Genomic DNA, 12,031 nt, shown 5'->3' with positions numbered 1-12,031 from the left:
TTTTCACCTCTTATCTCTATTCTTCAACTTACGTTTCTATTTTTAACTTTTAAGAAAGGTTCACAGAACAAAAAACCCAATATTGGATTTTGGCTATCAAAATCCAGCATCTAATTTCGTATTGTCTTTAACCCAACAATCAGAGATGAGTATCAGAGGTCAAAAGAGCCAATTCAGAACTCATTATCTCATAACCCTAAAAATTGACATAAAATGAAGATGAATTCCTTCCAACTATCTTTCACAGGAATTTCACCCAAACCAGCATCATTGAGAAGGTAGTCTCGAAACAAATGGGTTTTTGCTAACTAACATCCCTTAACATTAACTATATTCCTCAATTCTCTGGCTTATTTTACCATTACCCAATCATTTTATTCAATTGTTTAGTGAATTATCAATTAATTCCATGAAAATTTATACTCAAATTTGTTTATTTTTGTCGAAAGTGAGATACCCACTTGATAATAAGGAGAGACAAAACAACAACAAAATCCGTTACCATTATTTGTTGGGAAGGATGAGTAGAAATCCAGAAAAATCTGTTTTCAAAATGAGGTTCAGAAACAATCTTTATAAAGAGGGATGTGTAGACAAAAATTCAGGTTCAGGAGAGGATGCAGCTTTTCATTTTCTTTTGGGCTCGAGAGAGGTTACATATTACAGAATTTGAGAAAGAGGTGAGAGTGAAACAATTGTTTAAACCCAATGATTTAGTGAATCAATTATCAATTATCAAAATTGTTTAAATCAATTGTTTAAAAATTCAAACGATGTCGTATTTAGCGTAAAATATTAAAAACCAATTTGTGATCACATAATATTGTTAAACGATTTCTATTAAAAGTTGAGGTAAGCTCAGCACTAAATGACTAAAATAGTTGAGGAGAGGATCTGGTTCCACCTCTTCCACATTCGAGCCTTCAACTTTGTCTTTTGAATCCATATTAATTTGTTTTGAGTTATTATATTTTTAAGGGGGGGGGGGTGTGTGTAATTTTCAAAACTTGGAAGGTTGCATATAATTTTATTAAATTTGAAGGGATGTAAGTGAAATTGTCCCATATTTGTACAACGTTTTCAATTATCCTTTTTAAAAAAAAGAAAAAGAAATCTGGAGATCTGTTTTATTAGTTTATTTCTGTACTTTTGGACAAAAGGTTAGAACTCGGTGTTTGTCTCACAAAACTGTTTGGGCCAACTCAAACACCCAAAACTCAAAACTGGCTTGTAAACGTTTCTGTTGGCCACTGCCTTCCCTGCAAGACAAGTGAGAAAAGAAAACCGTTTCTAGGGTTTTGCAAAGTCTAACTACTCTTCTCTGTAATTAATCCCTCTTCAATCTCCCATACACACTTTCACTTTCTCTCTCTCTCGGAGTACCTTCACATCCTGAATGTCGTCGTTTACTGCCTCAAGTACTTGCTGAAACTGTATACTTTCCTTTGCATTTGTTGCAGTTATTGTTGCCTTTTCCGCTAATTGGAGTTGCTTCGTCCTTGATTTTAGGGTTCAAGTTCAAAAATTTGTGGGTTTTATTTGAATTCCTCCAATTTTTTGAATTCTGAAGATTCTCTCATTTTTTTCTTTTCTCTTCCTGGGAAATAACAGTGCTTTAGGGCATTTTCTTCTATATATTTGTTGGTGGGTTGGGTGGCGCGAAGGCATTGTTGAAGTAGGATATGAATAGTGTATTCAGTGAGCAGATACTTGCAGACAAGCTCTCCAAGCTCAACAGCACCCAGCAGTGTATTGAAAGTATCCTTTTTTATTTAATTAGAAAGTTATTTATTCCCTTTAATTTTTATATTCTTGGGTGTCTCTGTGTGTTTAAGTGGGACTCAAAGGTGCTGGAATTAGTAGTTTTGCATTCCATGGTCTGGTTTACTTTCTGGGTTATGCTTGCTCGACGGGGCTAAGTTGTCGAATTCCGCCTCTTCTGATGTAGTGAGCTAAAATTGGGAATGTATAGAATAGCTGATTTTAAATTTTGAATTGCTGCTAGTGGACCTGATAAAGGAAAGTTCCCAAATTTAATTGCTAGTGTGCTGCTGATTGGTTCAAGGAGAGGGCTTGGTTTGACCGTCTTACCATCTTGCTTCCTTTGTCAAATGCAGCATTTTCAGTTGTATAGAGTACCTTTTCTTTTTCCTAATGAACATTTTTAGCCCATATGGTACTTATAAAGTCAGGATTAATTAGTTTTTGTTTTAAAATAAGGGAAAAGGAATAGGATTTACTATTTTAGAATTGTTCAATTTTAGAAGTATGGAAGAAGTCTGTTGAAAGACTGATGAACCCTGCTGGGAAGTGATGGAATTATCCTTGGATAATGTAGGTACACAACACCATTGGTTTAACTCTATGATTATCAATAACTCTCGTCTCAAGTTGGTTGGGTTGATGACTTCATTAGCTTGGAACAATGGAGTAAAGTAAATTTACTAACATGCCTCAGTGAAAACATCAACTTTTGGTTAGATGACAATACATGCACTATAAAATGAAGATTATGTACTAATGGTTGAAGACCAATTTGAATAGCGTTTTGGCCTAATGCTCATTTCCTTTTTTGAAAGTCCCATTCCTTGTGTATTTGCTGTCTTTTTAATGTAGACTCGATTAGAGTATTTGGATGTATTTTTTGTTGTAAGTTGAGCTAAGAAAAAATGTCCACTAGTGTACTTGTTAACTTGCATGCATTCTGAAGCAATGATGTTTAATGTCTATGTTAAAAACCCTGTTGCCTTGACTTTATTATAAGCTTTGTCACATTGGTGTATATTTCATCGGAGCAAAGCAGAGCTGGTTGTTGCAACATGGGATAAACAATTCCATAATTCACAGTTGGTTAAAAAAGTTCCTCTCTTGTATCTTGCAAATGACATACTACAGAACAGCAAGCGTAAAGGAAATGAATTTGTTACTGAGTTTTGGAAGGTTCTTCCAGCAGCGCTCAAAAGTGTTATTGAGGAAGGCGATGATCATGGAAAGAAAGTTGTCTCTAGATTAGTAAGTCCCTGCTTCATTTTGTTTGAGATAACCAATCCAGCCACTGATGGCATGGCCTATAACCATAATTTTAATTCAAGGTGTTAAACTTGTCAACAGTGTATAGTTAGGGTATTTTCTGTCCTACTTTGTGATTTATATTTATTCTTTTATGATAAGTGGGCGAGTAATAGGTTTTGGTCATTTAATGCCAAATTAAATTTTTGACATAAATCTTCGTTCTTCGCTCTTTACATGATCCTAGAAATGGTAGCGTACTCTACTTGTATGTTAATCATGTCCACTAAATCTAATAATTTTTGACTGACTGTCCCTGTAAGATGTAAAGCAGAATGGTTTAACTTTGTTGGATGTTGCTTACAAATTGTTAGGTTGGCATATGGGAGGAGAGGAGAGTATTTGGGTCTCGTGCACGGAGCATCAAAGAAGTACTGCTTGGGGAAGAAGTGCCTCCACCCTTGGAGTTCAGTGGCAAAAAGCGCTCACGATCAGTCAGAATTGTAAAAAGAGATTCGCGTTCTATCAGAACGGTGAGAACAAGGGCCTTCATTTTATTTCTTTTCATATTTTGCTTCTTTTTATTTTTTTCGACTATCATTTTTATAGAAATGAGTCCTTTTTTTGTTTTTAACTTATTTGAAAGATTGCTAATTTCATATTATCTGGATCCCAGAAACTTTCTATTGGAGGTCCAGCTGAGAAGATCGTATCGGCATTTCACTTGGTGGTCAGTGAACATCCCGATGAAGATGCTGAGATGAGTAAATGCAAGTCTGCAGTTCACCGTGTAAGGAAGTTGGAGAAAGATGTTGACATTGCCTGTACTAATGGTATACTAACAGTTCTATGTAGTTAACATCTTTGGTATTGACTAGAGTGGTTAACTAGAAATTCCTTTTATCTGTTTTGTAATTATATCCTTTTATTACATAAGGACATTAAAGTCTTGCTGTGATTTCCAAAAATGTGGTCTCTTAAGGTTGTTTTCTTTCATCTTCAGCAAAGGATCCAAAGAGGAAAACTTTAGCTAAAGAACTGGAGGAGGATGAAAATCTTTTGAAGCAGTGTTATGAAAAACTTAAATTACTTGAAGCAAGTAGAGTAGCACTTGTATCTCAATTAAAAGAAGCGCTACATGAACAGGTATTGTATCATGCCATGTTTTCTTCAATTGTTAATAAGTTTCAAATTCTAAGATTATGCAAATAAGAAAATGTGTAGTGTTTCTTTCATCCAGAAGCTTTGTTTCATGTTGTATGCTTTTTCTGACTTCCTGGAATCTTTTTCAGGAATCCGAACTGGAAAATGTTCGAACTCATATGCAGGTATGTCTCTAATCATTGTATCTTTCAAAAAGTTGTCCTATTTTCTGCTTGTCACCTATTAAGTTTTTAGGAGATGGGCATGTTCACATGTCATAGAATTTTACCTTTGATCAATATGCTATAGTATTTCATGAAAGATTGCTTGATAGTTGAGTTACATTGTATTTTATTCTATATTGCTGCTTCAGTTGTAAGGTAACAAGTAGGGGTGGCAAAATTCTCCCAGACCTAGTTAACGTCATGGGCCTAAATGGGTGGTTGCTCATTTGTGTCCAATTTAAAGAGATCTACGTAAACACATGGGACCCATTTATGAACTGCACAACACCCAATGAGTTACTTGCAAGTTTTTGAGAAGACCCCTAATTAAAGCCAAAACAATTGGAACAGTTCATTTAGTTAGTCTGAGTTTTGATCTCCTGAATTCCCCGAGTTTTCTGGATAAAGTGTTTTACTTTCTCACAAAGGCCAAGAAGGATACTGTGTCAGTGGAGGAGAGTGGCTAGAGATGCACTGACCCTTGCTTTCCTTAGTCTTGAGAAACAAATTTCTTTGTGGTTTTGTTTGGTTGCTGAGAAAGATGAACCCAGATCTGGTTGTCCCCTAAAAGTCGCTAGGAGATTAGTTTACTTATTTGGGAATTAACAAGAATTTAATTAGTTAATACTACAAATTTTAATAGCTTTTGTGAAAAAAAATTGCATTTGTTATTTTGTTGATGTGATTGTTTTTGGGTTTGTAATTGGGCAAAGCTGAACTTCAAAAACCTCTTGTTGGAATATTCTTTCAGATGAATTGGGTTGAACTCACTAGTAGAAAAAAAAAAAAAAAAAAAATCTCAACAGTGAAACTAAATGGGTTGGGCCAATATTTAGGGTAGTGTGGGGATGGGTAACAAGCTTGTATTTAAATGGAATGTAACTGGGTAAACGGATAATTGAAGACCTAGCCCATTTATGCCCTAACCTGTCCTGACACACCCAACTTCCACCCGTAGTTACCACTGTTGTGCCGTCACTGAATTTCTATTCTGGTTTCATTATTAGCATACCAGCAGCTGATGAGTCAATGAAGATTTTTTGAAATACATATAAGTTTATGCTAAAATTGTGGGTAGATTTGCTAGCCGTTAAAAATATTGCCATGCTTCAGAACATTTACTTTGGACTATAATATCCATTACAGCAGAAGTCGGTGAGTTAGGGAAATTTTCAAAACAAAGTTAATGCTAAAAGAATAAGGGTGGATATGTTATCTAACAAACCTTGAGTTCTGGTTAAATCTCTGAGCCTCTTACCAGACTTTTGCTTTAGGAGTGTAATTATCTTTTTGCCACTACAATTGGTTATAATGGAAACCCCACTACTCTTCTAAACTTATAATGGGCTTTCCATTATACTTACTTGCCTTCAATTAAATAACTTGAAGTGTTATATACTGTCAGTAGATCAACTATGAAGGAGAATTCTGATATTGGGACTTTTGTGTGTGATGATGGCCAGCTCCCTGTTACACTTGCTACTGTTCTGAGAAAGAACCTCGTTGTTGTGCCGTATCTGGCCACCCTACTCTAAGTGGTAACCTGTTTAGTTGGTCACGGGCCAACATAAATAAATAGGTGGTCATGTCCAATTGCGTCATCTCAATTTTTCAGTAAACTTTGTGCTTATAGATGTATTCAATTCCAATCTTCTGATGATTTCTCTTAAATATGATATTTGTAAGTTTTGCTTAATCTCAAGATAGTTTTCAATACCTTAATTGTGATTATGAGATCATGGAAATTAAACTATCCAGTACATAAAAGCATCTGACGTGGTGATATATTATTTTGGCAGTGACTTCTAAGCATACCATCCTTTGTTCCCTTTGATTTAGTTGATATATTTTAATGTGTGCGTTTTGTTGTATCTTGTCAAAGTATAGTCTTGCTCTCGAAGTCATTAGTCTATTTTGCTTGCAGTTGGTACAGATGCGTGTAAAAACTGGTATTATAATAACAATTGAGCAATGGGTCATCTAATGTCTTAAGTTAATATTTTGATGAGTGTAGGTGGCACAGGCACAGGCAGAAGAAGCCAGCAACATGCAGAAGCGGCTTAGTGATGAAGATTATGCGAATTCACAAACACCTAAGAAGTCAGCTGCAGCCATTGCAGCTGAGGTTGCAGACAAGCTTGCTGCTTCTAGTTCATCCCAATTGATTATGAGTTCTGTTCTTTCTACTTTTGCTGCTGAAGAGGCGATGAATGCTGGTCTGACAAAGCCCCCAATTTCTTCAAATTCGTTGACATCCATGCCCAAGAGTTCTGGCACTGATTCAATGTCCAAACCTGAAAGGTCCATGCCAGTTTCTGAACCCAATGTTTATATGACAGCAGCACCAAACCATTCGTACCAAACAGCAATGGTTCTTCAACCGCAGAATCAAGCCCCAACCTCTCAAGGTCAATTTCACATACTTCAAAACCCACCCTCCCAACAATATTTACAACAATCAGGTGGGGTCATGAGCCCATATGGTTATGGGAGCATTCCACCTCTGCCTCTAGGACCACCACCTCCCCCACCTCACATGGTGAGTCCAATGGTGCCTTTGGCTCAGCAGCCATTGCAAATGAACCAGCAGCAACAAATACCCTTAATTCAGCAACCTCCACCAGCTCCTAGTTTCCGGCCACTTCAGCCACCCGGAATGGTCTATTATAGTCATGTTCATCATTCTCATTGAATTTGAATAATTTAGGTAGACAGTAAAACCAATGTGTGTGTTTTGAGGTAAAAGCATTTTGTAGCAAAAATCAAAATTTGGTTTATTTGTCTTGGCTCTTCTTATTTGGGGTCAGCAACTCAGCATTTAGGTATAATATAAATTTTAAGGTCTGACAATATCCACATAATTTTTCAAATGGAATTCTTGGATAATTAGTGTGCCTAATTCACCTTTTTTGGAGCCATTTCTTACCGTGGTATAAGAGCATTGCGCGTAGTAGCTCAAAGCTGACCCACCCTAAATCTATCTCTAACCAAAAGCGTGCACACCAGGAGTATCCAATTGCCAGGACCCAAATATAGAAGATTTTGATCTAATGGTGCTCATTTGCTATGCTGTGTTGTACAAATCTCTTCAAGATATAGCACAATTTAATTTGCCTTTGTGATGATTCAATCACAAGTCCCAACTCATTTCAAATGTAATCATTAAACGATTACTAGGCCTTGGCCGAACTCATTTACCAAATATAGAATGAGACATGCAACAGCGCAGAAAAATATGGAGATATTTTTTACTTTTAACTTTACCCAATACACTGATTGAAAATGATTGTTCCATCATGTATACGATGATTATTTTATTGATCTATGCGCTTAAGCATACAGACAAAATACTTAGAGATATAAACCACAAGAAATGTAAGTACTTAACATTTCATTGCTTTTCTCAGGATAAAATCTCTAATGAAGAGTGGCAAATGATACATGATTGCCATAATGGTAGAGAGGTGAACAAAGGAGAACCAAGCTGGTGGATTCTTCTTCAGAATGGCAGCCACAGTCTTCTTTGCAAACTCTTCTGCAGGGGTTGAGTTGGGTCCTTGTGAGACATTGGCTCTGGCTTGGATTGCTGCTTCAAAAGGTTTGTATAATTTCAATTCAGGCATCTGGGTGTAGTTGGCTAAAGCAGAACGTCCGATGTTTGACCTAATAGCTCCAGGTACAACAGTGATTACATCGATCCCAAACGGTCTGAGTTCCAATCTAATAAGCATGATATTTGAAGATAATTAGAACGATAACAACGAAAAAGAAAACAATGAAAGATGACAAATTGTACACAAATTTAACAAAGTCAAGTGGCCAGGTCTTGTCAATGGGCAAGAATTTGAAAAACAAAAAATAATAATACAACTCTATCTGACATCATTGCCCACAACCAGATGATATTAGGTGTTAGATGATAAAACCCTCAGATCAGTCTTAGATTCATTTCCCTAATCTAAAAGGTAGAGGCACCTATCAGTCCTTTGCATAAACTAAGGTTTCATTAGTCAGAAACTAAACTTCAATTTTGAATAAAGAAATGACATGCAGATATCACTACAATAATATCCTACATAAACTAACCTATTAAGGAATCATGTTCTTCTTGGCCTTTCATCTAAAACAAAGAGCCAAGAATTAAGGAAATTTCTTTTTTTCACATATCTGCTACCATTTTCAACAAGCATTCTGTTGATGCTGCTTATTCATTTCAAAAGAAGACTTTAGCAAGCTATGTATTTCCTAAAAATTCAAATAACTCATGATCTTATAAACAAATAAGCATGTACAGCATGCACATAAGTTTTCATTTGTTAAATGAAAGGGGGAAGACTAGTTGATATGAACTAGAGTATAAGCTGAGCTTAACACATGTATTTAATACTATCCACGAGTGACATCTGCACAAACCTTAAAGAATCAGAAAGCGCATGCATAGCAGCTTTGGATGCTGTATAAACACCAGCCCATGGTCCAGGTGCCAAAACACTAGCACTTCCAACATTTACAATTTTTCCTTTTCTCCTTGATGCCATGTGAGGGACAACAGCTTGTATCAACCTCATGGAACCTAAATAAGAGTATAACATCATGGTCAGGAGAACAGTACATATGCAATTAGTCATATTGAAAAAAAAAAAAAAAAAAAAAAAACAGGGAAAGCTCAGCTAGACAAATGAATAGCGTGTGGCTTGCATGACTGCACAAGTTGTATCAAATATAAATGTACTTGATAAAATTATTCTGATATCCTCTTTACAGGATTCTGTCCATGTGCTTCAGCGCATTAGAAGAACATTTAAGCTCGAGTTCCGCATGTAGCAAGAACAAAAGGATAAAGATTGACAAATTTAAATGCCAAAAATCCAGTTTATACAGAAACCTCTGCAAAGCTTTAAAAAGGTTCATTAATCCAATACTGTTTAATTTAAAACTTTCTGAGGATGTGGTCTCTTCAATTTTTTGCTGCATTTCTCATTGTAACTTTCTCATCAATCGGGCATATGCTCAGGAAAATACAGCTGCACAGTCAATGAGATTAGCAACAGAAACCCGGATATATAATTTCCAGTCTGTCAGAGGCAATGTGTATTCTTTAGCAAAGGAAAATAAAGCCATGTGTTTCACGTGAATTTAGAGATGCATTTATAGCTCTGTAGGGACAAATGACAACTAGTACCTTATTTCTAAAGCTTTATGTCAGAAGTTCAGAACTAAAAGCTAAACAGATTGAGTTTGTAAAGGTATATTCTGGTCAACATGAAAGAAACCCTGTCTATATTGCACTGTAAGTTTTGCTGTAACTTGAGATTACTAAAGTTCTAAGAATTTTGCCATTTGAAAACAAACACTCTTTTATTTTTTGTTATAAAACATACCCTAATTCAAGTCTCTTAGACAGTGTTGGAAGCTGAAATCAACATCAATTATAACAACCAAATGTGCCAGGTATAATAGATTATGTTCTTGTGATCAAAATGTTAGATAACATAAAACAACAGTTGGTTCTGACCCCCTCCAGTTTCAGTTGCATAATGTTGAGCAATGAAAAAACCATATATTAATTTCACCATGTGTATATATTATCTTCCATTACAACAAATACCAAAGAGAGAGAGAGAGAGAGAGAGAGAGAGAGAGAGAGAGAGAGAGAGAGAGAGAGAGAGAGAAACAAACCAACAAACCAACAAACAACAACAACAACATGACAAACACATGTAAAGAAAACCCATGTAATAAAAAATTAGCAAGTAAATGTAAATGTTATAAACAAAATTGGAACAAAGGAATCAAAAGAATATACGAATGAGAATTGATTGATGAGAGTAGTACTAAGTAGTACTATGATTGTACCATAAACGTTGGTATCAAAGGTGCGTTGGAGAGCAGAGAGAGGGATCTCAGCAAGTGGACCAACGCACTGTATCCCAGCATTGTTCACCACTATATCTACTCGTCCGTACTTCTCCAACACATTAGACAACACATTTTGCACGCTCTCCTCAGAACCCACATCCAGCTCTTGAACATAGAACCTGGGGTCCTCTTCTCCAAGCTCACCCATTGACCTCACTGACCTGCTCGTAGCCACCACCAGGCACTCCTTGGCGGCGAAGGCGCGTGCCAGCGCGTGCCCTATACCCCCCTCCGTGCACCCAGTGATCAAAACCACTTGTTGGCCGTAAAACTCCATCTGGGATCTCTCTGGAATTGAAGCACAATGGAGAGGACCCAGAAGATCAAAGTGGGTCTTCCTTAATTACAAAGAGTGAGAGGCTGTGAACAATTAATGGAGTTAAGACGCGTTTGACAATTGAAACATGGGATTAGGTACCGGATTGGATTAAATGATAGACCTATTTGTTTGTTTGCTGAGAAAAAGTGTGGAAACTGCATTAACACAAATTGGAGTACAATAATGCTAGTTGTACTACATTTTTTCTCCCACATTTGTATCGATGTGTCATTATTTTATTGGAAATGTGTTTTCTTTTTCTTTTTTAGATTTTATTTTTAAATTTTTAGTGTTCAATGTATGAATGCCATGTAAGATGGTATGAAATTATGGTACAAAAATGTGGTAAGTGTAGCATTACTGATTTGAGTATGACACTTCAATCAGTTGACCTTTTTTTTTTTTTTTGGAGTCATTGACTCAATATGCATATGCTGTCCTTTAAAAATTACATGGTCAATATGATTAAGGGCTCGTTTGTCACTCTTTGGAGGGCCAAAAACACTTTTAAAATAATAAAAGTATTTATTTTTTAAAAAAATGGTGTTTGACAAAAAAAAGAGAAGTGCTTTAAACTAATTAACTAAGCACTTAAAGTGGTTTTGGAAGAAGCACATAGAAGGTGCTTCCTCCTAGAAGTGCTGCCGATGAAAAACACAGGAAGCACTTGGACTGGTTTTAATGAATTTTTCAATCTTCCAAATATATTTACTTGAACTAAGGCCCAAATAACCCTCTATTTACTTGAACTAATGCCCAAATAACCCTCAATATATCAAAACCCTCAAATATCCCATTTTAAAATTGATTATATGCTGTCCTTTACAAACTTCAGTCAAAGGTATATTGTGCTGTCCTTTAGTTGGAGTCAAATTTATCATCGACCATTACTAGCTGCTGTGTGCATAATCCCCTAATTATCATCGACCAAATAGATTTCAATTTGATTATGATAGCATTGGTTACTCTTCGGCCTTGGGCCGTACTGTTAATTGATGACATATTAGGCCTAATGAAGAGCTGTCTAGTTTGTACTTTTTATACAAGGCTAGTCTATTAAACCACCCGATTTTGATGGAGTACTTCAGAGTCCGCAGTATACGTGACACATAGGGCATGTGAGCCCAAGAAAGGCGTTAGTCCATTTTGTTTTAGTAAAGAATTAGGACCACTTGTGAGTTTAGTCCAATTAACTTACTTAATTAAACTACATTTTAGTACCTCAAATTTGGGGTATGTTGTAAGTTGATACTCCATGTTCAAAAATTAGCTTTAAAATACCTTCATTAGTTCTTTCATCCATTCTCCTGTTAAATAATGACGTGATAATGACGTGACAAACCACTAAATGCTAAATGTCTTAATAAAAACAAGACATGGTCTGACATCATCATGCAATGTAAATAATAATAAAATA

The 12,031-nt window shown here is 35.9% G+C and overlaps 2 protein-coding genes across 4 annotated transcripts; one reads left to right on the top strand and one right to left on the bottom strand.

The window, feature by feature from the left end:
* Positions 1-1,130: 1,130 nt before the first annotated feature.
* Positions 1,131-7,246, top strand: LOC147283972 (ENTH/VHS family protein). Of its 3 annotated transcripts, none has more exons than XM_086244084.1 (8): positions 1,131-1,323; positions 1,461-1,758; positions 2,765-3,012; positions 3,384-3,542; positions 3,686-3,842; positions 4,013-4,155; positions 4,302-4,337; positions 6,391-7,246. In XM_086244084.1, the coding sequence occupies exons 2-8, from the start codon at positions 1,683-1,685 to the stop codon at positions 7,066-7,068; spliced, it is 1,497 nt and encodes a 498-aa protein (XP_086100210.1). In that variant the 5' UTR covers positions 1,131-1,323; positions 1,461-1,682; the 3' UTR covers positions 7,069-7,246. The 3 variants fall into 3 exon arrangements, with proteins under 3 accessions (XP_086100210.1, XP_086100209.1, XP_086100208.1); XM_086244083.1 differs by having other exon boundaries at positions 1,131-1,418; positions 1,510-1,758; XM_086244082.1 differs by having other exon boundaries at positions 1,131-1,758.
* Positions 7,247-7,580: 334 nt separating this feature from the next.
* LOC147283971 (NAD(P)-binding Rossmann-fold superfamily protein) lies at positions 7,581-10,739 on the bottom strand. Its single transcript, XM_086244086.1, has 3 exons — positions 10,233-10,739; positions 8,790-8,949; positions 7,581-8,096 (listed from the first exon to the last, which is right to left on the bottom strand). Exons 1-3 carry the CDS (start codon positions 10,570-10,572, stop codon positions 7,760-7,762), a joined length of 837 nt encoding a protein of 278 aa, XP_086100212.1. The 5' UTR covers positions 10,573-10,739; the 3' UTR covers positions 7,581-7,759.
* Between the last annotated feature and the right edge of the window lie 1,292 nt (positions 10,740-12,031).

The sequence above is a fragment of the Dryas octopetala genome, chromosome 5 (genome assembly GCF_963921425.1).
Source record: "Dryas octopetala chromosome 5, drDryOcto1.1, whole genome shotgun sequence".
Lineage (NCBI taxonomy): Eukaryota > Viridiplantae > Streptophyta > Magnoliopsida > Rosales > Rosaceae > Dryas > Dryas octopetala.
Note: the sequence above shows the minus strand (reverse complement) of the source record. Positions and strands in the feature narration are given on the sequence as shown.

Bases quoted from the DNA above. Each gene is read 5' to 3' on its own strand.
- LOC147283971 (XM_086244086.1), bottom strand. From the start codon at position 10,572: ATGGAGTTTTACGGCCAACAAGTGGTTTTGATCACTGGGTGCACGGAG. The intron at 8,950-10,232 runs GTACAATCATAG...ACTCTTATTTAG, and splicing joins CTTTGATACCAACGTTTATG to GTTCCATGAGGTTGATACAA. The intron at 8,097-8,789 runs GTTTGTGCAGAT...CATGCTTATTAG, and splicing joins GCGCTTTCTGATTCTTTAAG to ATTGGAACTCAGACCGTTTG.
- LOC147283972 (XM_086244084.1), top strand. From the start codon at position 1,683: ATGAATAGTGTATTCAGTGAGCAGATACTTGCAGACAAGCTCTCCAAG. The intron at 3,543-3,685 runs GTGAGAACAAGG...TCTGGATCCCAG, and splicing joins ATTCGCGTTCTATCAGAACG to AAACTTTCTATTGGAGGTCC. The intron at 4,338-6,390 runs GTATGTCTCTAA...TGATGAGTGTAG, and splicing joins ATGTTCGAACTCATATGCAG to GTGGCACAGGCACAGGCAGA.